The sequence below is a fragment of the Doryrhamphus excisus genome, chromosome 15 (assembly GCF_030265055.1).
Source record: "Doryrhamphus excisus isolate RoL2022-K1 chromosome 15, RoL_Dexc_1.0, whole genome shotgun sequence".
NCBI classification, from domain to species: domain Eukaryota; kingdom Metazoa; phylum Chordata; class Actinopteri; order Syngnathiformes; family Syngnathidae; genus Doryrhamphus; species Doryrhamphus excisus.
The window spans coordinates 1158840-1184256 of NC_080480.1; the positions used below are offsets into that span (position 1 = coordinate 1158840).

General features: G+C 44.5%; 2 protein-coding genes and 1 long non-coding RNA gene across 7 annotated transcripts; 2 read left to right on the forward strand and 1 right to left on the reverse strand.

Annotated features, from left to right (window-relative positions):
* The first annotated feature begins 705 nt into the window (after nt 1-705).
* LOC131103200 (trichohyalin) lies at nt 706-10564 on the forward strand. Of its 5 annotated transcripts, none has more exons than XM_058049269.1 (18): nt 707-1012; nt 1456-1504; nt 2600-2888; nt 2946-3030; nt 3107-3242; nt 3557-3642; nt 3727-3977; nt 4275-4378; nt 4447-4524; nt 4595-7315; nt 7383-7452; nt 7518-7623; nt 7694-7829; nt 7966-8025; nt 8578-8670; nt 8778-8919; nt 9576-9655; nt 9775-10564. In XM_058049269.1, the coding sequence occupies exons 1-18, from the start codon at nt 993-995 to the stop codon at nt 9823-9825; spliced, it is 4557 nt and encodes a 1518-aa protein (XP_057905252.1). In that variant the 5' UTR covers nt 707-992; the 3' UTR covers nt 9826-10564. The 5 variants fall into 5 exon arrangements, 4 of the variants coding, with proteins under 4 accessions (XP_057905252.1, XP_057905251.1, XP_057905254.1 ...); XM_058049268.1 differs by having other exon boundaries at nt 708-1012; nt 9748-10564; XM_058049271.1 differs by having other exon boundaries at nt 709-1012; nt 2584-2888; nt 9748-10564.
* A 4238-nt stretch (nt 10565-14802) lies between these two features.
* On the reverse strand, nt 14803-25028 carry LOC131103203 (uncharacterized). The gene is made up of 5 exons (XR_009119572.1): nt 24548-25028; nt 24459-24483; nt 23817-23925; nt 21958-22054; nt 14803-16188 (listed from the first exon to the last, which is right to left on the reverse strand). It is a non-coding gene; the product is annotated as an uncharacterized LOC131103203 (long non-coding RNA).
* On the forward strand, nt 15721-23144 carry kcnj12b (potassium inwardly rectifying channel subfamily J member 12b). The gene is made up of 2 exons (XM_058049273.1): nt 15721-16242; nt 19226-23144. The coding sequence occupies exon 2, from the start codon at nt 19304-19306 to the stop codon at nt 20585-20587; it is 1284 nt and encodes a 427-aa protein (XP_057905256.1). The 5' UTR covers nt 15721-16242; nt 19226-19303; the 3' UTR covers nt 20588-23144.
* Nucleotides 25029-25417: the final 389 nt, after the last annotated feature.

Here is a 25417-nt window from a genome sequence, read left to right on the forward strand (position 1 = left end):
AATGTTGATTTTACATCACTGCGATTATAGTGTGTAAACGCCTTGGATGATGACGCCTCGTAAATGTGCGTGACGTCATTTATCACGTCCAGCATTGCCGTTTAACTACCATAAATGTCACGTTAAAAAAAGCTACATGAATATCTTTATTTTAAAGGGACAGTGCAATAATTTAGTCATGTATATAAACTGTGTATTAACGAATGAATGTTGTATTTTAATGTATCTTTTACTCTGTTTACCTGCTTTATTCAACTCCATTCTTCTGTAAAGTGTCTTTGAGTATTTTGAAAAGCGCTATAAAAATAAAATGTATTATTATTATTATTATGTACCAAATAACATTGAAGGAAAGTGTGTAAAATGTCATTGGGCCTGCCATTGGATAAAAAAGAATTCTGGTGCTTGTGTGTCTCACTAAAAAATGACAGTAGCATTACTGGCACCTAGTGACGAGTGTAGAATACTACATATCATCACAAGTTTGTGTTTGAATTAATTTAGCAGTTTTTACACTTGAAAAGAAGTCATTTAGGCAATAAATATGAATATTTGTATATGTATATTATGTTTTCCCTGCATGATGGAGATTGTTTGGTGATACTGGTGTGCAGACGTTACACAACTAAGGGATGCTTTAGTAGGTCAGGTCAGGTTACAGATCGGTGACATCTTTGCTTCGTGTCACACACACACACACATCATCCAGAATTTGGCCACACTTCACCGCTGATTATGACATTTATTATCTCCCATTTTAAACCGAGTTATAAACATTTGTAGCATTTCAAAGAGGGTGTGTCAAGTTCACTGGGTAGTAATCCTGGTAATCTTTTCAAGTAATCCCTCAAAACTAATAGAGTTTGTCAACTCTGTCACGGATTAAGTATGTGTAACACTTCACCACAAACCTGTTTGTGATCTCCTCTCATTTGGTCGGACAAGGCACACTTCTTCTTTTTGGGGACGATTTTGGATTTGATTTGGAGAAAATGATGTCCAAAGCGCCAAGGTAAGGTTAATCACATGTGAAAATAGGTGGATAAAAGATGGTTTGTGACCCCAACCGAATAGAAATGTACTTAGTAAATTGGCTACAAGTACAGAAAAAGTACTTTACCGGTATTTCATCATACAGGTGCACGCATGACTGTATTTATTTGTTTATGTATTAGTTCAATAGATGTCCATTTGGTGAAAAAAACACTTTGACTGTTACTTAATATTAAATGTGTTGACCTATTCATATTTCCGTTGCAAGCTTATTTTTTATCTGATATGTGTAATAAAAAACATTTTACATTGCGATCAAATGCCAATCAACTATGATTTTTTCGCTCTTTCTTTTTCTTTTTTGGGGAACTACGTTTTTTGAAGAAATAAACACCCCAAATTTCTCCTGCAAATGAGACTTTGGCCTGAATTGTTCCTTTTTCCACTATGTTTGATTGACAGGTGGCCTGAGGCTAAGGGCAACAAAGCTACACATATGAAGTCAGTAAAGGTAGGTCCTTTTTTCATGACAAATTCAAAACGGCATAAAATGATGCTTGTGCGTTCTTCTACTGGCGTGATACTGGACACAAACATGATTGCATGCATGGTTCTACATTTACTTTTGCCTTTCCTCGCTTATTTCAGTCATACAGTACATATAATTACATAGTGTATGTGAGTCATTTGTTTATAATGGTTGAAAGAAACAGTTAGAATTGCACACACACACACACACACACACACACACACACACGCTCAAGGATGGTTTGCCCCTGCAGTCTCCAGTCCGGGATAAGTGAGGCTGTGTCTCCAAGGCCCGGCGGCAGAGCGTCTGTATGCAAGCGCTTTCCCGAGCCTGTTAGTGTGATGAAGTGACCGCTATTGTATTGTGTTTGTGCGAGTCCGTGATCACCGAGTTAGTCAGATGGCACTTAAGCAAATTAAAAGATCTTGCGGGGATTTAAAGGTTTGCACCAATGGTGATCGGATTGAACAAGTTAAAGAGTGCAAGTTGGTTTGGACATTGTCTGATATTTCTAAACGCTGAACTACTTACATTCAAGTGATTGATTATGCTAGTCTCTGTAATATAGAACTATTAGTATCTATATAAAATTGGGATGTCCGATATTGGCTTTTTTGCCAAAAAACAATATGCCGATATTGTCAGAATCTCAATTGCGATACCGATATCAGCCGATACTGATACCGCTATGTGTAACATGACATATCTCATGCGGTGGAATGAACATATATGTGTTGTATACAGCATTTTGGAAATAGCGGTTTTCAAGATTACCAATATCAACTGATATCGCATTTTTATGCGATGGTTATTGGACATCCCCAATATAAATGTATCAATATTTTAAAAAGTACAAAAGTTAAAAAATGTTCATTTATTTTACTTTTGGAATATGCCAAGGGACAATAAAAAATTAGCTACTGGCCAAAAATGGCCCCTGTGCCACACTTGGGACACCCCGTCCTAGACTGTTCCATTCAAACAAACCTCAGCAGAGTATAAATGTTTGTGTAAGCGTCATGAAGAGTAAAGTGTGACTAAAAGTGAAAGGTATATATCAGTTTCTCTCTCCCAAAGGAGGCGCCATCGCTAACGGTGGCTGTGTCCAGTAGAGGCAAACAGGCCGGCAACACCGCAACCAAAGCCACTTTTCATGGCGGGAGGAGCAACGGCCTCGGCAGCAAGACCGGCGTGACTTTGAAAAGAGGCAACCAGCAAGGTTCAGCATCTCGTCCAACCAAGCCGGCCCTGCAGCTCTGCAGCAGTCGGAGCTTTTCTTCCCTTCACACGTCCGCCCTCAGCGCTGCTCCGTTCATGAGGAGCAGTCGCTCCCTCAGCAGACTGGACCAGAGATCCACTGGAGATGGTATGGTTATTTTTAACGTATGGAATCCAAACAATGATAGCTGTATTTCTTAAACAGAATCTGACGTTGTGGGTGCAAATACTCCGGGAAAGAAACGACCGTTCTCAGAAAACAAAATCCTGGATTCTGGGAAGCCAATCAGGTTCATTTTTGATGTCCTACTACATCTCTGATAATTGAAGTGTTGTTCAATCATGATGACTTTTCATCACATGAAGGAAAAAGAAAGAACAGTGTCATGGCGATCGGGACCAAAGGAAGCAAGTGAGCAGTTCTTCAGAGACGCTAAACACCGCTTCTTCTGAGCTGCCCGTTACTGCACGCCTTCGACACGGCGACAAAGTCGAGAACGAGGTCATCTGCTCTTGGAAAACTCTGCTGCTGTTTGATCACAGCGGACAATATTAAACACTAAACATAAGTTTGGGAGTATTCCACCAAATCAGATAAATTGTAGCGGAATCGGTAGAGAAGGATGGGAATGGAAGCAAATGAAATAGGAACAACCGAGTATGAGTACGCCCCAAATTAACCCAAATCCCTGCATCCCTGAAAAGTAAATAAACACATAAATGTTTAAAAAGCACCCAGATACTGCTTACTATTTCATACAACATAAACTACACATGTGGAAGATCTGTACTTCAATATTTTCTCTCATGAACCAGGACGTGTCTACTGAGGAGAACATAGATGCTCTTTGTGGAGCCACTGCTGGGATTAAAACCAACCTGGTCCAAAGCGACCCTGCAAGGTAAACATGTGCCGCCCACTTTTGACTGCTAGTCTCCTGGTTTCCTGTTTAACAGGAAGAGTTTTTTGCACATTCTTCTCGCAGCTCCCGGCTGGAAGAAAACGCTGAGGCGGATTCCAAAGTAGAGCACCAAGACAGCTGCTTGCAAGAGAACCACGTCTGTGGAGGTGCCGGAGAGGCACACAAACAAGAAGGAGGAGAAGGAGCGCTCACAATGGAGCAAGCAATGCAGGAAACGTCTACTGAAGGCTGGGTGTCCTCCTCCAGACTGTCGCTCGCCTCCTCAGCCACTGGCTCTCCATCTTCTGCCAATGCCTCACAGCAGGAGCAAGAAGGTAAAGGTGCTGTGTGAATACAGTTAAGATAATATTTGATATGTCGTTTCTTTCACTTATTAGTCTCGTATTTAGTCGTTTAAGAGTTAGAAAACTCGACTTGGATCACAGTCTACTCAGGCCTAACCTGAGGACTACCTGTAGCATCCATCCATCCATTTTCTATATCGCTAATCCTCATTAGGGTCGCGGGGGTATGCTGGAGCCTACCCCAGCTGACTTCGGGCGAGAGGCGGAGTACAAGTGGAAGAGTTCATGCAAGGATCTTGTTCACGGGTGCATGTTTTTCCCGTGCAGGGGTCCCTAATCATTCGCCAGAAGGTGCTGATGCAACAAATGAGGAGCATTGGGATCAACAGGAGCGCCTTTGTGAGGCGCAAACAGGGCGCCTTGTCAAAGAGGTGAGGCGGAGGTGAGACACGACTAAATAAATGCACATTCCAAGCCGTTCTTTCCTCACACCTTCCAGCTGGAGCAAACACAGAGAGAAGTGTCTCGACTGCGACGCGAGCTCCAACAAGAGCGAGAGAGCCATTTAAGAGAAAAGGTTGTTCACGTAACGTACGCATGATACTGCATATGCAGGAAGCGATGACTTAACCATTCTTGTACTGTAGAAGGATCTTCTGTCCAACTCCACGTCCTCATCGGAACAAACGATGACGGTGCAGCGACTGCTGAAGATGAACCACGAGCTCCGGGCTGAGCTGGAAGTCCAAAAGAGAATCCAGGAGGAAGCCAGGGAAGCTGAACTCCGTCGTAGAGTTGACCTCTTGGCTCAGCAGGCGCAGCTACTTGTGACAGGGGACGCCACAGCGCTGGCACGGGCCCACCTGGAGCAGGAGCGCCAATGGTTCATGGAGCAACGGATGGAGTGGGAGCGTACCGTCGCCTCCTTGAAGAGCCAGCTGAGCGTCAGCGAAGGGAAGCGGGAGGAGTCGGAGCTGCGTGCGACGCAGCTGCAGGGGCAGTCGCAGAGTCTTCGCGCTCTCCAAGAGGAGGCCGAGGAACTGAGGAAGGCTCTCCAGGAGGCGACAACACAGCTACGCGCCAACGAGGATGCACAGGCCCAAAAGGAAGCGCTCCTGCAGAAGCACCTCATGCTCCTTCAAGCCAGCCAGGACCGAGAACGACGGAGCTTGTCGGCCAGCCTGGCGCGGGCGGAGCAACGCTCCCAAGAACTGCAGGAGAGATTGGTCAGCGCCGAGCAGCAGGTGGAGAGCCTGGATAAGAACCAAATGTGGAGCAGGGAGAGCGAGGACGCTCAACATCAACTCCAGGAGGAGTTGGCTTCTTCTGCGGCTGCCGTGCAAAAATATCAAGATGACAAAGAGGTGCTGGAGCAACAATGTCGGGAGCTGCAGAACCTGCTGTCTGAGGCAGAAGAAGAAGTGGGCAGGCTGCAGAGGTGCTCGAAAAGAGAAGAATCCCACCGCCACGATCTGAAGCGCTCGTACGAGGCTGCCTCGGAGGAGCTGCAGGAGGCTCTGCGGCAAAAGGAGGCGGAAACTCAGGACTTGCGTGAGGGCTTTGAGAAGCTCCTCGACAGGAAGGAACAGGAGCTGAATGAGGTTCTGCTGAAGATGGAGGTCTTAGGTAATAGCCTGGAGGAGACTGAAGCAAAACTCAATGAGGTTCTCGGAGTTCGTACCTGTGCCACATCACACCTGGAGGATGAGTGTATGGACACCGGCGAGGACAAAGAAGAGTTCGTGAAAAACCATTTAGTAAGTGACAGCAGGTCAGAAGAAAGAGAGAAGTTAAATAGCATCTCCAATCATCACTATCAGCACGCTCGAGTCCGGTCCCATTCACTTGGTCCGTCACACCAGTACATCATCACCTCAGGAGATGATCCGGAACGGTTTACAACTGTGATCCAGTTACTGGAAACCAAGCTTTTTGTCACAGAGGAGAAGCTCAGGGAGATCACCCGTCAACTGGAGGAACACCAGGATCACGTGACCTGCCAGGACCCCCACCTCCACTCCCAGCTCACTCAGAGCCGAGCCTCGGCGCAGCACCTCGGCCTGCTGCTTCACAGCCGAGCCGAGCGGAGCCGGCGCTTCGCTGAGGAGACGGAGCGCCTCTGCGGGCTCTTGTCCGGGCGCCTTCAGGCTGCGCTGCACGTCATACAAAGCTGCAGGGAGACGCTTGAACGCAGCAGCACCATCCAGCTGACCGACTTTGAGAGGAAACTGGCGGCTGTGGAGGCGTGTCTCCAGCAGGGACGGGAAGACGCGGACAAACAGCGACGTGCATCCTTGCGTGCCTGCAGAGGAGAAGACGACGTCCTCGGTGAGGCTGAGAGCAGCGTTGATGACGCGTCAAGTGCGGCTGAGCGCTTGATGAGAGAACTGGTCCTAGTAGAAAAAATGGTGGCGGCCCTTCAGAGTCCAAATAATCATCTTAAGTCTTTAGCGCCAGAACAAAATGACATGAGCGTGGCAGACAGGTACAAACTCATCCTGGCTCAGCTGGTCAGCTTAGAGAAGACTGGGGGGGCCGGCGTCCATAAATGCATCATTAGAGCATGCACTGACGCTGAGCTCATTTATGCTGCCTTTAAAGCCCAGCAGCAATATCAGGAAGAAAGTCAGGACCTCAATGGTGAGAGGGAAGGTCTGACGCACATTAGCACTCGGGAGTTAGCCTCCTACGGGGAGGATGTGAGTTTAGATGGAACATCTAAATCTGTTCAAGGTGATGAGAAAAGGGCTGATACAAGACCGGCCTGGTTAGAGAGACTTATATCCAGACTGCAAAGAAGAGCTAAAGTCCTGCGGCAGCTCAGCCAGGAGGTCCCTGGTACGGAGGATGGCTTGGATGGAGACCCGTGGCCAAACATGAAGTGGATGCAGGAGCAAGCCAAGCTGGTTTATTTGTCCGAGAGGCTGCACTTGGATTTGGAGCAGGAGCAGCAGAGACGCAGGATGCTGCAGGTCAAACTGCAGGCCTGGTGCCAACAGTGGGATTCCTCATCAACAGGCGGGCGGAGGGCCTTTGATTGCACCTTACGTGAACTTCAGGAGGACAACAAAGCAATGGGAGAGGAACTGGAGCATGGTGATGGAGAGGTAATATCCATGGAGACCGGAAGACAGAGAGGCAAAGAAAACAAACTTTGGATTGAGGATGACCATCAGGAGAGGATGGAAAAACCGGAAGCGGAGTTTCAGATGAAGATAAGGGAACAGCAGCAGATCCACGAAGAGGAGATGGAACACTTGCATGAAAATCACATCAAATATTTAGCTTCTAACGTCAAAGATGATGCTAAGTGTGAAGAGACACCTCCATTCCACGGAGGCTCAGCCTCCCCAGCTGAAAGTCAGGAGGTAAGACATAAGCTTTTTACGGTTTCCAGCATTAGTCGCTTCCCTTAATTTGTCCCACTGATCTCAGGTCTTCTGTGATGAAGAGTTGCAGCATGAGAAACACGTGGAAGAACATATGACGGACAAGGAGACAGCAGGTAAAGAAAGGAACCTATTCAGAAAAAGGGACATGAATCCAATACGATGAGATGTTGTTCTCCAGCCATTTCTGCAGTGAGAAGATCCCATAAAGAAGATCTGGAAGGAAATGAACAACCTCCACGGAACTTGGAGAGCGCAGACGTCACTCATATGCACAATGAATATCAGTGAGTGATGGACGACCTCATCAGATGTTTGGACAGATACAGGAAATGCTAAGAATCTGTGTCATCACAGGAAGATGGTCCGGTTGCTGAATGAGGAGCTGGAGGTGTTGTCGCTTCAGCACGCCCAGAAATGTCTCGAGAACTCCCAACTGCGAGGAGAGTTGCAACTACGGAGAAAATCCATCACGAGGCAGGGAGAGAAGCAGGTCGGTCCTGATGAATGCGGCTCTGACAGCTTTTTGTGTGCCGCGATTGTGTAAAGAATAGGAAGTTTAGCTTAGCAAAGCTAAAACTGGGGACAAATGGACACCAAAAAAAAGTTGTAACTTGTTGTCTCTACAGCAAGAAAATGGAAGGAATCCACAGTCAACGTTGCAAGCCAATGACTTCTACGAGGAGGAGGTGATTCATTCATTCATTTTCTACCGCTTTTTCCTCACGAGGGTCGCGGGGGGTGCTGGAGCCTATCCCAGCTGTCTTCGGGCGTAAGGCGGGGTACACCCTGGACTGGTCGCCAGCCAATCACAGGGCACACATAGACAAACAACCATTCACACTCACATTCATACCTATGGACAATTTGGAGTAGCCAATTAACCTAGCATGTTTTTGGAATGTGGGAGGAAACCGGAGTACCCGGAGAAAACCCACGCATGCACGGGGAGAACATGCAAACTCCACACAGAGATGCCCGAGGGTGGAATTGAACCCTGGTCTCCTAGCTGTGAGGTCTGTGCGCTAACCCCTAGACCACCGTGCCGGGAGGAGGTGATATCAGATAAAAATATGAAAATATTGTGATGTGCTGCTTGTTCTACTGTGCTTTTGTGTTACTATTTGTCGTACTGCAGTATTGCATTTTAGATTATCGTTACCGTCCGCTTCCACTGTGTTTTTGGTATCTTACCACACTCGTTATCGATGTGTCACTACATGCTCTCCGTTGTCTCACAGAAGATTCTGCGGCCGAGGGAGGCTGAGATGCAGTTCCTAAGACAGGAAGCTGTGGTAGGAAGAGTCAGGGAAGAGTTGAAGGCCGCTGAAATGGTACATACGCCTTGTCAAATCTGTGGAGATGAGAATATAAAGTAGTTGAATATGAATATATGTATCCTTGGACAGAGGATTGTCACGGTATGTGTTTGACCCCCCAGGACAGAATGTACAGCCAGACCAAGAAGAAGAACCTTTCTGGAAGCAACCATCATGAACACCATCAGGACGTCAACACTGCCAGTGAAGACGTCGGTTTTGATGCCTGGTCTTCCAACAGAGTCGCAGCAGGACAGAACCCCGGTGAGACATTGTGGACTATGACATCAAATCATGCACCTACATAAGAACAGTATTGGGACCAGTACCCGTGAGTCCCGATTCAGTTTAAAAAATTTGGCACTTTGAATGACTCGTTCATGACTTTTTGGGGGAATTAGGGAACACAAATGAGGTGATAGACGTGTATTTTCCCCTTTATTTTTTTCTGTGGCAGCCTCTGAGAAAGTAGTACGTTCCTCTTTTTCCATCTCATTGCACAGAAATGTGGTGCGTTCAAGGGCAGACAAATAAAGGGCAAGTTTCAACAATATTCATGTAATAATTTGTTTGTTTTAAGTGCATGCTTTTCATGCAGATCATCAAGTTCAATGATCCGGTTTCACATAAAGGGTCAGAAAAATAGGATGTATTCACTATATTTACAAATATTCTACCCCAGCTCCATATTGTGACAGGCAGAAGACATGTTCTTCCACTAGATGGCACAAGGTACATAATAAACCTGTGGCTCCACCAGTTGCCATTCTTTCATTTGGTTTGGTGCTGTGACAGGGATAATTGAAAATAATCCAATTTAAGGATCTAATCAATCAATGAGTAGTGTGTCTCATTACTTGTATCCATCTAATGAACTCTACGTGTACTCATTGTATGTAATGGTCTTGGGTTTTTTTCAGCCAACATAAGCAACGCTTCTCTACCGAAGAGAACGGACAAACCCTCTCTCCTTCGTCGAATCAGAGCTGTGAGGTCAAAGGTACATGACTAAGAAGTAGTCCTATTTTGTATGTAATTCATGTAAATACAGTATTTGCTCCAAAGGCAATATTCTGTGTGTTTGGCTTCCAGAGTTTGAAAGAGGGTCTTTCTGTCCAGGAGAGGAGGAAGCAGTTTGATTCATTCCAAGGTGGCGGATACTTCACATGAAAGCGGGATATACTGTATTTAAACTCATTTTGCAGTATAGGAAACTACTTTGCCTCTACTGTGATTATGCTATTTTACCACTAGATGTAGCGTCAACAACATTATATGAACTACACGAAGGTATTTTGCTGCAGCAGGTCACTCTCATGCGTCAATGTGATCGGATACAGGTGGCCTCGGATAACCCACAAATGCATGACACGGAATGTCTGCGACTATAACAATAATAGTTTTAGCTGACAGGATTTAAGTCATATCATCGGATCATACCGAGGACTAGTGGCGGTTATAGCTATGGGTCACAGGGGTCACAGGACATGTGTGTCGGATGGACCCCCTCTATAGGGGCACCCTCGTAGGATGGACACCCTCTACAGTATGAATACGGCACCCCCACTGTGCTCACTTACCACAAATCATTGCTGGGCTTCAGCCCTCAGGTTAATTGGCAGGAAAAAAGATATTCATCATATATGGAATCATACGGATCATATGGAATATATCACAAGCCAAGAGTCTCAAACATGTTATTTCACAAAAAAATACCAAAAAGGCAGAATGAGTTGGATGAAGGAAGTGAAAGAGCGTGGAGCAGTGCGGCATGCAGAAGGTTTCTAGGGAAATTTTAAGTCATGTACGCACACACCCGTGCACGCACATAGTCCAGTCCCTAATGTGAAAATTGTAAATAGTTCATGGTGTTATATTTGTAAATAAATTGTTATTTTGATGTAAAACATCCCCTTTTTGTGTGGTTTATGTCGTGGTAGTTGTTTAGATATTTATATATAGTGATCTATATAAATATAAATATAGCGATATTTATTTACAGTGATCATGTTATGCATACCATAGGGTAGGGGGCCACTGCCAATAAATATTTCTACTACCAACCACGGCAGAGAATGTCTATTTTCTATATTGAAGCAGCTAAAGGGCCGTAAGGGACACAGTAGACCTGCCCTTTACTGCAGTATTGCTTTGAGACCTGAACTGGGCTGCTCCAACGAACTCCGCTTTACGAGAACACATACTGACAAGCGCCGAGGTCTGATGGATGTGTACGTTATAATCAGCGCGTCCTTGCAAAGGTCCTGTTTTTGAATGTTGCTCGGGTCCACGGAGTCCCATTTCTCGAGGGGGAACATCGCACCTCATTAAACCCTGCGCTCCTTTCCTGTGACTCCGGTGTGAGAAGATCCAGTCATGTGAGGCGACGAGCAAAGAGCAACGCCAACGCAATCCATCTAACGGAGGAATCTGCACGCTCAAAGTTTTCTTGCTTAAACAACGATGTGCAACCTAAACCTCCAGGAAGCCATAACGGAATAAAAGGGCTGAGTCAGCATATTTATGTGTACTATATGTACCTTTCAATGTATTTCTCTTATACATTTTGATGTGCGATTCTGAGCTTCAGGCACTGCCATTGGCTGCCCACCAGTCCAGGATGTACCCCGCCTTTTGCTTGAAGTCAGCTGGGATAGGCTCCAGCATACCTCCGCGACCCTGGTGAGGATAAGCAGATAAATTATCAATACCATCTAAGCCGTTCAGCTTCTTATTTGTCTTCCATTACCAGGCAGCGTAAGTGTGTTTATTTGACTGACAGCTCTTTGTTCGGGCAAAAGGAAAGAACAAGCAATGTGTTGGATATCCTGCAAGGTAATGTGACTTCAGCAGACATGGAGGAGGAAGTTTAAATAAAGAGCTGAAGGAGGCATCTCTACCTACACAAGATAGGAAAGAAGAACTTGATGTTTTTTTTTTTTTTTTGGTATGTCCCAGATAGAAGAAGAATATGTGAAATTCTAAGAAATTCACTTAAATACGACACTGAGATGTGAACATCATGAACAACAAACGGCAGTCCTTGTGCCTTTAGGGATTTTTTTTTGACGTAGTGTATTTGTGCGTGTGCACCCAGAAACCCTCCCGGGGCCTCATGACTGATGATTGGCTGATACAAAGCCACCAGCACACGGGTGCACCTGCACAGGCTACAAAAATAAGTGTCCTATTTAGTCATGCAAAGATCAATGACTGCACCCGGCGGAGGAGCAAGACTTTCCAGTTGTGTTCGAGCGACCACGGAAGGCACCACGAGTCTTCTGACGCTTTACATATGGCGTGTGAACCGCATCCTCTTGGCTTTGTTTGGTCAGCGTTGCCATGGCAATGAGCGGATATCCTACAATGTCCACCAGAGGCAAAGAATATGAATTGGCAGCCTCCAACATCAGCTTAGCATCTCACGGCTCAGCGTGGAGGATGATGAGGCTGATTGATGTTTGGGAAGGTGGAGGGCGTAACGCAGCCAACTCACTTTTGGCTCCAAAAGGGACGACAAACAGGTTTGTTTGGTGCAAAAATAGCAATGAAACACGCATTTGAATAGTTCTCACAAAGGCAAACCAACATAGTAATATTGTTGGTTGAATCATCATTAGTTGCCTTGAGAATGTGGAGGCGTCAGCACTGAAAATCTATTTGCTTGTCATCATTTGACAAGTGTACCTGCCTGATTTATTAGACAAAACACCATCTTTAATACAGGATATGATTTAAATGCAACAATGCAGTCAGCAAGAACCGCATCTGCTGATGACGTCATGGGATAATCTAAAACCAAGATAGACTTGTATGTGGTTTACTTACTGAAAACAGCCCGACCTGTTGTCATATTATATGATATACAGTAAACCTCAGATATATCAGATTCAATTGTTCCCACTGGTTTTGTCCGATATAAGCGAAATCCGTTATATGCGTATACCGGAAAATGTCCGTTTTACGCATATATCGGATTTATATCCGGTATATGCGTAAATGGGATTTTATCCGTTATAAAAAGGCACTTCCTTGACTATGTTTCCAATGTACCTGGACGCGCAGGCAACGCTGCAAACGCTGCAAATGACGTCGTATAGCGGCCTGTCACGATTCGGCGAATCGCAGCGCCACGATGCGGCCATCCGATATATGCGAGGGAAATTTCATGGAAATGCATTGGAACGGGACTGGAGATTTTGTCCGAAATAGGCGAAATCCGTTATAAAAAATCCGATATATGCAATGAATTTTTATTGGAAATGCATTACAGAAAAATCGGTTCTTTTTTATCTGTCCGTTGTGAGCGAATTTCCGATATATCCGAGTCCGATATATCCAAGGTTTACTGTATGATATGATATTATTATTTTTTTAATCAGAAAATAATAATAATCTTCTATACATTCATTTTCTATGCCGCTTATCCTCACAAGGGTAATGGCTATGCTGGAGCCTATCCCAGCTGTGTTTGTGGGGGGCGGGGTACACCCTGGACCGGTGCCAGCCAATCACAGCGCACATATAGACAATATTAATATATTATAGTGTTCCGATGACACTGGCCAATTAAAATATAAAAAGAGTTGGGAAAGCGTGCAGCTCTACGCCACTGCAAACCGACACCTCCGTGAAAATGTCGCCAATTTAAAATTGCCTTTGTGCATCTCTTCTGATCAAAAGAAGCAACCGTGTCGCTAATGAAGCGCCTAGAGAGCGTGTATGAAACACAACAATAGCAAACAGGAAGTGCAGGGACACCCAAGCAACAAAACATGACCAGCATGAGTGCTGCTCTGAGCGGGAGAAACAGATGGTTACTGTCTTATATAACAGTTTTATACCTGCCATGCTCATCTTGCCAAAAAAAAAAATCCTCTGACATTTACATTTTTTTATTCTTCTTCGTATAATTGTACAGTAAGTAAATGATATCCCTGCAAAGATCAATAAAGCACATATATATATATAGTATGTAATAAACATGCCTGGTGCCTCCCGGTCAGCACCGTAGTCGGCCAGGAGAGGCGAGTAAGGGGGTAGAGCATTCCTAGAAAATGAATGACTGAATGGTGTCTCCTCCTTATAGGTGGAGGCGCAACATGACATAACGCTGCGGACGGATGAGGGCCGAGCGTGCTATTGGGTGGATCGCAGTGTGATCAAATGCAGCAGCCCAAGAGTCCCAAGTGGGGGTCCAGCCTGGCCCACTTTTCAGACTTTAAATAACTTGAAGGGTTATGTTATATTAGCTGTAACCCCCCCACATCCGATCTGCCATGTACTGACAGGATTTATAACCCCTTTACAAGAAGAGGCCAGTAAGCTAGTTGGGCTGGCACACAAATTACAGCATTACGTTTTCGTGTACAATGGAATAAATATGGAGATGGAATCAGTTTAATGACAAACCTGCTAAATAACCCATCATGGGGCCAAATAAAGTGCCAGCAATTTGATAAAGAAACTGTTGAATTAAACAAAGAACGAAAGGTAGGAGGTGGCGTACGTGTCCCCAATCTTAGAATGCAACGTTGCGAAAGATCACAAACTATCAAAAGTGTTGAAAAGTCATTATAGGGTGGGGTTCCATGTTTAGTTTTGTCAAAGTTATCTGGCCGCCTGATTATTGTCGCCGGTGAACAGAGCACCGAGCATACATAGACTGTACCGCACATACAGTACATACCGCACATATACGTACTGTATAGAACAGATGGAGGTGCACGTCGGTGAACCTCTGAACCTCTGAAGCGTGTCGCCGAGTTTGTGTTGTATGCCAACAATTTCTGATAGTATGCAGACCACGGTCTTTCCGCCTAGGCGGAGTGTGAGAAGAAATCCAAACTTAACACCCCAAAGGTCAAACATGAGTTCCCCCTATTATGATCTGAAAACTGACACTCAGACATCCTCAGCTTGACTTCCGTGGATGTCGTATTGCTGTGTGTTATCAACACACATGCATACTCTGTACATACACACAGTGGTGTGACAAGTGTGTGTTAAATGGAATACGTACCAAACAATACTAAAGGAGAATGTCCGGCCATTTGTTTGCGACCTGCTTGGGTTGTGCAGTAGGACAATGAGTCCACCTCTTAATGCCTGAAAAAAAACAAAATGAAGACAATGTGACTGAATGACAACAATTCAGCAAAGAGTGGGCCAAATTCCCTCCACAGCGTTGTAAGGGACTCATTGCAAGTTACGCTTGACTGCAATTGTTGCTGCTAACCACTAGCCATGTAGTTTTTAGAGGGTTTTTTTCGCCCTTAATAACTTTGATTTAAAAAACGCATCTTGTGTTGACATATTAAAATTTGTTTGACGATATGAAACATTGAAGTGTGAAAAAAATACTGTAAGAAAGGGGCAAGGGGGCAAACCCTGTAGCTGTGTGACAGCCTCTGCTGTAGTATGTGGGTCAGACCAGTACAGGACAAACCCATCCTCGTCTATCTTGTGAAATTAGCAAAATGCTAACCACTGTGCTGCCTGTCAGTTTAGTAAAATTCATCAAATAAATGAATTATTACAAAAACTTTATTTCAACAGACAAATATTAAGTCCAACAAAAAACAATGACTATCATTTAATTTCTCAATCTGCTGATATCGATACAAATGCTACCCTGGTTGCTACCCTGGTAGCCTTAATGTCAATATCTGAGGGATCCGCCCACCAATTTGTGATATCGCTTTGTCATCGGTTGCCATGGCTGATTCACACAATACTACTCTTCACAAAAGCACACAATACTCTTTGCCTTTGCCTTGGTCCACCACATGACTGCAGACCACACTGTCACCTTTGTCGTTGTGCCACATAGTTTACGTGTGCTGTGGTCAGTAACATGCATAACGTGTTGGAACGAGTCATTTCATCATGGGCCAACCCCCCAGTATCATATCCACATATATAGCCCATATATAAAAAAAAACAAATAATAATTTCAGTGCATATTGGCCTTGGAAGAGGTAGCAGCAAGTATTTCTGACTGGTGCCACACTTGGTAAGGGAAGAGCGCTCCGTCTCCAAATGCCAAGTATGTACCGTGACACGGTTGAAGACAGGGAGGGGGAGGACGAGGGCTGAGCAGTGAGCAATAGTTGTGTGGATGTAGGATACGGAGTGGGTTCTGCAGCAGAACCAGCTCGCATGCAAACCGAGGAAGTGTGGGGACACATGGACGAGGATGACCGATTACTTCCAAATCATCCATGAGGAATTGATGGCCGGTTTTATTCCGGTCAGGCCGGTCAGATACATCTCATTTGGGACGACTGAGAGGCTTTGTTTACCTGACTAATTCGAGCCTGGACAATTACAAAGTCACAGTGGAGAACTTGACGCCAGCAATGGTTGTAATGCTGTCCTCGCTGACCAGAGGAACAGGTGCAGTCAAACTCGGGGAGATGAATGTGTTTCTTTCCTACCTCACAAGGATAGACTGGTTCTACCCGTAACAGACGTCCAGCTGAAGGGACCGGCGAGGAAACATGCAGCAGTTCGGCTAAAAGGCTGAAAGTTCTGAAAGTGAAAAAAAAAAAAAGTGTGAAATCGACATTGATACCTGCACACAAGGTAAGCGGATCAAACGGAAAAAAATATCAAATTACTGGTTATTAATGTTGTTTTTATTTATGGCGGTCATTCATTTCTGCTCATGCGTTACGATCACAGCAGCGGGCGGACAGTTATTATAGAAAATATTAGATAATAGTGCGCCTCGGACACTCATCATCATCATCAACATCATCACCATCATCCTGCCGCCTAGCAACTAGAGCATTGCGAGGCAAAGAGTGTGAAGTAACGCACACACACACACACACACACAAGCACATACACAACACTCAACTTGGTGATGCAATTCAAATAAACTAGAAACACCACATGGACAAAAGTATTGGGACAGGAGGAAGTAAATAAATTTGGGATAATAAACTTTGGGATGGTGACTGCTTCCGCCCTTCTGACCACTCGCGTGTCATATGTATCAGGTCTGTCATGTTGGACCCGAGACAGGCAGGATTTGGTGTTTGCTGGGTTGGGGTCACGAGTTAGTCAGGTGCCTCCACAACAGACTGTGCCTTGGCAAGCAGGCACGGTGCGTTCAACAAGGGTGCTGTACAACGTGTTCCCACAAAGTTGGAAGCACACAATTGTCCAAAAATCAGTTGGTAAGACAAAGACTTGGTTTACGGACTACCAAAAAGAACTGAACAGCTGTAACTAATTCCTACATGTACTGTATCGCCAACTCACAAATACTTTCTGGGAACATTTTTAGAGGTGCATTCGAGGACCCTCTGAACACCAAAAACCATAACATCTTCATCATCATAATGCGTGTATCTGTGGTGAAAATAAACAAAAAGACTAAGAGGAACATAGAGTGGGTGTGCTTGGAAATCCCAGAAAATACACTCAAAAATCCCACTTAAATCACGTGGTGTCATTGAACGCAGCCTGTCGCTTCATTTGCTGGTGGGCAAATGAATTTAGCTTTTTTTTAAAAACTTCTCAGCTAATTTGAGTTTGTTTATACCTAGAAATATTAATATTGTCATTCATCTGTCATTCAGACAGAGTTGCAAATGGTGATTAATCATGAATAACTTTTGAAAACTGCAATTAATCGGATTAAAGAGGACAATCGTGCTTAATCGAACTAAAATAATGTGTTGAAATAGACTATGACCAGCGTCCATGCAGCCAGCTGCTGAGCATCCCGTCACTTTTCTGTGACCCAGTTCAAGTCCCGTCCATCGGGAACACGCGTTTTATGACGTCAAATCAAATCGGCGCCCAATGCAACTCGTAAGTGAATTAATCTCGAGACGCCAGTAAATGAAATGACTTTTGTATCTGTCTCACAAACGTTCAATTTCACGCCTCGCTGCCCTTTCCTTGTGTGACTGCCCCAACAGCCGATAAGCAACAACACTATACTTAACCCGTAACGAGGCAGGGGGCCAGATTTGCCCTTTTCTCTCAGTCGGTCAGGTCGGCAACACACCTGAACACACCACGTACTGAACAATCTTTCATCACTGGCATGAAATTAAAGTCTCAGAGTGTGTTTAAAGTTATATTATCCTACTTTTTATGTGTGCCACTGTTCCAGCACAGCCTCTCCGGGGACTGGCACGGCCTCATCAGTGGCCTAATAGTTATGCCAGCTGTGAGAAAGCGATGATACGTCACATAAAGTGGCAGCACATTAGATTAGCCGGCTATTTCTGTACCTTGTTGATCAGAAAAAGACATATTTTGCAGCGCAGTCTTTCCAGCAGCGCTAAAGAGGGATGACGCTATAACTTTATTTTCTCTTTGTATCGCACTTCCCCATCGGTAGCCGTGCTCCGGTATGCATCTATCTTCTGAAGGCTTCATCAATTGCTGCCAAATGCAAATGTTGTTAGTGAGGAAGCTCATTGCGCCATTAATCAGGCTGAAGCGTTAAATGCAATTATCACCATCATCGTGGTTTGCAGAGAAATATGTCGACGTCGACTTAAGCAGACACTTTTTAGTAAGAGTTGGTCGACATAAAGTAGATGGTTTGCCGGCGTAAACGGGACCAACTTTAGTGGTTCTACTGGAGGCTACTTCCTGGAATCGGATGATAAAGCAGATGGACGGTGCCATTATGACACTTTCGCTTTATCTGGGTTCTCGCCAAGGTTAAATGGGCTCCTGATTGGTCGAACCCGTTATGAAGAAAGTCTTATGCTAGAGATGCGCAATACAGTTCTGGCTTTCTTACCCATACTGATATCAACTGATAATAATATTAAAAAAATCCAATTCAATAATTCTGGCAGACAATTAGAGAAGCTGCATATTTCGATGTGGCACAAACTTCCATATAAGTGCAAAGTATGAAACTCTGGACTAAGTCGCTTATTATTTTACTGCAGGTACGCCAGCTGTGTGTGAATCAGAGGTGTGATATCAGATTAGAAGTATTAAAGAAGTAGTCTTACTCCCGTCTCGCAGTGCTTTACAATCATTGTAAATTGCATATTTACAATTGGAAGGTTAAGTTATGGCATAGAAAACCTGTTTGCAACCGTTTAAATCTGTTTTTTTAACATCATTAGAGCCTTCTAGGCATGAACTAACACCCACACAGTCACCTTTACGTTCATATTAGTTATTAAAATAGCTCTAACTTGAAAAAATAAGCCAATGAAGGACTAAATAAAGCACCTGTGTCGCAGTAAATGTGTCGTGTGGAGGACAGGAAGTGACGTCGGGGTTATGTTTTGCTTAAATATGCAAATACTAGGCTGCGTGAAATAGCATGATTGAATTATATGTTTGAAAAAAATGGTGATACATTGAAGCGGCCAAATTCAAACCCCACTATGGTGAGGGGTGGGAATGTGCCAATATCGGCATTTTCCTGCTATGAAAAACGACAACCAAGACTTTTAGTATCCATTCTAAAACGTCCTAAATGTACTCTCGTCCTGTAAATGTTAAGGCTTACTTTTTATTGTGAATTCCAGCGTATCATGACGAGTTTCCCTTAAAGAGTTGAAAACTGTGTTCGCAGGGAAACATCAGTCTGCGTTGGACGTCTTGCGTGAGTCGGCCTGATCCTGTGAAGCCACGTGGCCGCCCTGGCTGAGGCATGAACGTGGGAAGAAGCCAGCAGCACAGCTTCCTGTCCTGTGAAGAAGAAGGCCTGAGACTGACGAGCATGCCCGCCGTGGGCACCTTCGGCAATGGAAAGATCCACACCAGACGTCAAAGACACAGCCGCTTCGTCAGCAAGACGGGCCAGTGCAACATCCACTTCTCCAACATGGACGACAAGTCCCAGCGCTACATATCCGACATTTTCACCACGTGCGTGGACATACGCTGGCGCTACATGTTCCTGCTCTTCAGCCTGGTGTTTGTGGTGTCCTGGCTGATGTTCGGCCTGGCCTTCTGGGTCATCGGCCTCCTGCATGGCGACATGGACCATCTCGCTGGCGACGACAGCTTCGTACCGTGCGTGACGCAGGTCAACACCTTCGTGGCTGCTTTCCTCTTCTCCATCGAGACCCAGACCACCATCGGCTACGGCGCACGGTGCGTGACGGAGGAATGTCCCGCCGCCGTCTTCATGGTGGTGTTCCAGTCCATCGTGGGCTGCGTCATCGACGCCTTCATGATCGGCGCCATCATGGCAAAGATGGCGAGGCCCAAAAAACGAGCGCAGACTCTGCTGTTCAGCCACAACGCCGTCATCGCCATGCGCGACGGCAAGCTGTGCCTGATGTTCAGGGTAGCTAACCTTAGAAAAAGCCACATCGTGGAGGCTCACGTCAGGGCTCAGATGGTCAAGCCCCGATACACGGAGGAGGGCGAGTACATCCCTCTGGATCAGATCGACATGAACGTGGGTTACGACAGAGGCACCGACCGCCTCTTCCTGGTGGCGCCGCTCACCGTCATCCACGAGATTGATGAAGAAAGCCCGCTGTTTGGCATCAGCAAGCAAGACCTGGAGACGTGTGACTTTGAGATCGTGATCATACTGGAAGGCCTGGTGGAAGCCACCGCCATGACCACGCAGGCGCGCAGCTCCTACCTGTCGTCAGAGATCCTCTGGGGTCAGCGTTTTGAGCCGCTCATCTTCGAGGAGAAGAGCCAGTACAGGATAGACTACGCCTATTTCCACAAGACCTTCGAGGTGCCGTCCACGCCGAGGTGCAGCGCCAGAGACATGGAGGAGAGGAAGTTCCCCACGTCGGGCGCCAACTCCTTCTGCTATGAGAACGAGCTGGCCTTCATCAGCAGGGACGAAGAGGATGAGGAGGAGGCGGACTTTGACAAAGGTGAAGAGAGACAGCGTTCGTCTGAGCGGCTGAACGAGCACGCCGCCAGTGCACGCGATCAAAAGTCCGGTAAAGAATCCGAGATTTAAAACCTGCTGAACCACAAAAAACAGACTCGTGGTAATTACTCCTGGTAATTTGGTGCATGACTGCTAGTTGCTTCGTTTGTTTGCTTGTTTTGTCACCTCTGTCAACCATGCGCCTTATTGTTGGATCGTTTGCAGTCTAACCACAACATTAGGTACACCAAATACTCCTCTCAGACCATTACAGCAATCCCTCGCCGCTTCGAGCTTCACTCCGTCAGCCTATGATTAGTCTAATAATATGCAAATCTGAATTTAAGATAATCTTGCGTATATTCTGCCTAAATTAATTTCAATTTTCAAGCACAAAATATCAACATGAAGTAAAATGCAAATGTAAGACAAGTATTGTAGTATTCTACACTGCTCACTAGGTGTCAGTAATGTAATGTAATGTAATGTTAAGGTGAGACACACACGCACCAGACTTGATTGCCTGTTTGAATTATCTCACAGCAGGCTCAATAATAACCCCTAATCCATAATCCCGATTGAACCTATTATTATTTATGTATTAAATGGCATATTTTCTCTTGTTATGTCTACTATATTGCGTAATACAAATGTAAAAGTGACTATAGGGGTGTTATTTTATGCCTAGAGGTCTCTAATAATGTTAAAAAATTGCATTTAGAAGTTTGTAAACAGGTTTTCTATGCTCCATTTGAAAATACTGCATTTATATACTGTATAGGGAATCCTACTTAGTGGAAATTCACTCATCTCAGTCGGCTTTGGCACCAATTAACCGCGATAAATGAGGGATTACTGTCCATTGGATTGTGCAGGTGTACCTAATGTTGTGGCCAGTTTGTATATCAATGGCCGATGCATGACAAGGTAGTGCATTTTAATAAGCGGAGGAGCACTTTATAGTTCTACCTGTTGTTTAGGCATACGTGTACCGAGAACTGCTTCGTCATGACAGTCAATACGTTTCAGCAGACACGGGAGATACACGTCTGCTTGGCAAATGTCTCGTGTTCATAATCTGTTACTCAATGACAGAAACATGGTAGCAGTATGTTTGGCGCATTTCAGTCCCTGGAGGTCTTCGTGAATTAGACACAAAAAAAAAGACTTTGGCTGCATGAAATGCACCTTTTCCCACACAGTGCACCCAGCTCGTCTGGAGCCCTCACATAGCAACAAGACGGCAACGTCCAATATGCTGCAAGCAGAGCCCAAAAGGACACTGCATGAGCAATGACAGTGAACTAGCAATTTGCGAGCGGAAGGATCCCTTTGGGAGTTGCAATTGACCTTTTCATGGAATATGTTCGCTCCAAAAACACTGCTAGGATTTATCTCAAGCAGGACATGAAGTTGGATGGAATGCCTATCAGCGGTGTGGTGCATCAAAGGTGACTTACCCGCCCCACTTTGTCCCGGGAGCCCAGTTCTGGTCGGATTTCGGTGATGAGGCAGGTAGTTCCGGTTAGTTGGTAGGGTCACCCACCACAGTCAGCACTGTGGAACACATACACAACAATGGTAACACGCGGTGATACCAACAGGGAGAAAATAGCACTGAGCTAACTGATGAGGAGCCATTTTTCCTCTTTTGAATGCATATTGTTTTGAGAAGCCAACTCACCGCGACCTTATTTAAAAAGCCAACATCAACAGGTTTTCTATGTTCCAAGTATGAAAATATTCTATTTATTGACATTAAATATCGAAATTAACACAATTGAGTCTAGAACTAGTTCTAAATGCATATTTCTTATGGAAAAAATTAATGACGTTAGAGCAGTGGTGTCCAAACTACAGCCCGGGGGCCATTTGCGGCTTGTTTTTATTGGCTAACATTCTAGAAATGACATTCAATTATAAAAACAACAAAAGCAAATATGAAAAAAAAACAAGCAAAGAGGTGTAAAAATAGGTACTTAATAATATGCTTTGTGGGTCGCACGGTGGACAAATGGTTAGTATGTTGGCCACACAGGCAGGAGATCGGGAAGACGATTCGATTCCCTGCTTGGCATCTCCCCGTGTTTCCTCCCATAGAAAAAAAATGTCCTTTTTAGGCGTTTTACAAACCAAAAAGTGTCAAAATGGCCCCCACACCTTTTAACGTTTCCATATGCGGTCTATAGTTGGACACCCCATGGTTAGAGCATGTCTGGGTTTGAGTCGGACCTTCTGGAACCAATATATGACGCTGACCGAGGTTCCACTGTACATCAAAATGTACGCTGGAGTCCCGACTTTAAATAAAATGTAGATTTATCTCACAGATGCCACAACAATAATGTGACTGTAAAGAAATATATGCCCCCCCACCCTTCCATGTGGGTTTTTGTTGTGGTTTGCCGAGTACGTGTACGGATGCCCTTTCAGCACAACTGTGCATTTTGTATCTTGCTGACTGCTGTTGGAAATATCGCAGGTTTTCTCTGGGGAATGAATGGTTTTGCCATTTTCACCACAAGCAGAATCCGGGACGAGAAGGAGACGACGTGAACATTAGTCAGGCCTGGACTGTAAATAAACATGCTTCTGTTTTTTTGTGCTTGTCCTTTCATTGTGAGCCACTTCATTCTCAATGAGAATATATGTTAGGATATGCAATCATTGAACGCGTCTGATGATGACAACGCAGCCAGAAATAGGCAGACGGAGTTTTTCAGGGGTGGCGGCATCTGATTGGGTCAAAGGGTTCTTCTTCCACTCTTATGCAACCGGTCACAAGCGTCTTTGCTATGGATACGCTACACTCGGCCGAGTTCACCGACCTGTGACCTTTAATGCAACACTTCATGTACGTGCTATCACCGACGACTGTAATATTACACGCCGAAAAACGTCCATCTTGCCGTTGCGGTGCTATATACAGGTATTGATATTTTAGCGCCTCAATTGAGAATGAAGGAAAGACTATCACTTTTTTTTTTTTTTTTTCATGACGCTCACACTGTGGACTTTTGAAAGCATTTGGTCCAAGCTGAGATGTTACATAATGTTATCACCCTGCAGATGATGAGAGCACAATTCTCCATTGTTGCTGCTACTGTAGTACAATTTGCACCAAACAGCCTGACAAAATCTCCTACAGCAGGGGTGTCCAAACTATTTACACAAATCAATGGATGTGGGTGGGGGTGCAAATTAAGGTGGCCTGTAAAGGTTATAGTTCATTATGGTTCATCCTGAAATTCCATCCCCGTAGCCCTCATTTTTTATGTATATTTAAAGCAATGCTTTTTCCCTTTACACTGTGCATTACCGTTTATATTTGTGTTTTCTTTTTGTTTAATTTGATTCCTACAGTGAGCCGCAGTCCGCGAATGGTCCCCGGGCCGCACTTTGGACACCTCAGTTTTTCAGGTGAAACACTGGAAAATAAAAGACACATGAAATGCTGTTAATAAAAATTGACATAATTTTTAACATGTTAGTAATACACTGAGTACGTTCAACTGTATTCTGAATTTATTTTTTTATCCCAAAACGTCCATGTTAGCATCATATTAACTACAGTGAAACCGTGGTTAGCGTGTACCCCGATTAGCAAGTTTTTTGCGTTAGCGCCGAAAATCTATGACAACATTTATACAATATGCCGTGTCTTGTGGCGTTATTAATATACTGCGTGTGTCCAAGTGTGTTTTTAGTGTATTTTCTACGACAAAACAACCTTGCTAGCAGCCATTAGCTCGCCACTGCAGTAGAACCTCCGCTAGCAAAACCGTTAGCAAACATTAGCATGTTTTTCAGTTTACGTCAGAAATGTATAACAAAATTTTGTGTCTTGTTGTGTTATTAATACACTAGAGGAGTGTAACTGTGTTTTTGATTAATTCTTATCCTAAAACATCCATGTTAGTAGCCTATTAGCTAGCTAATACAGTGGTTATATAGTGCTTACCATATGCCCCCGCTTGAACATTGAACTATAAAAGATGAAAAGCTGTCAATAAAAATGTCAGATTGTGTTAGAAACTTTGATATACTTACAGTGGAATCTTGGTTAGCATACGTTGGCCATTTTATGGTTTTATTAGCGAGCCCGTTAGCTCGCTACTACAGTGGAACCTCGGTTAGCTTGCGCCTCGGTTAACGTAAATTGATTTGGTTGGCTGAAACGGAGTCATCACGCTAACCAAGAAGCTTTCCAATGTATAGTACGCTACTGTGCAAAAGGGCTCTAATGTGAATAAAGTGACAAGATGTTTTGGGAAATGAATGCCCTTGTTGGAAATGTCAGGGGAAAGTCATCTTTGGCCTGTGGATGTGAGACCTCCAGGAATCAATCTTCACATCTTTTCCCTCAGGACACATTTCTTGATTTAATACGGCGCTTTTCTTTTTTTCTTCTGTGACTTCTGAGGGTAACGTTTAGAAAAATGGGAATGGGTACCATGGGAATGGAAGAACTCTTCAAGCCATCGGCAGCCCAGACTGGGAGAGGCTTGGGAGATACTTTAGGTTTGGGGAAGTTCTGATAAAACTGCTGGATGGCCAAAGTAAATCCATTCAGAGGAGATGATGTACATTCCCGTGCCATCACTCACCATATTGTTTTCATATTTTCCCCTGTATTTATTTAGACATGATGAAATAGGTCTCAATTAAATGAACCAAACAGAGGTGACATTTTGTTTTCTCATATTAATTTACAACTTTTTTCTCTTTATATTTTGACATAATTTTTTTAATTTTTAAATAATTTTTTTTCATTGCAATATTTTTTTAAACATAATATTTTAAGAATGTCCTGCAGGTCAGTTTAAAAAAAAAACAGCCGTGGGTCTCAAATGGCCCCCAGACCACACTTTGGACACCCATATCCTATAGTATATATATAATGCAAAGTAATGCCCTGCA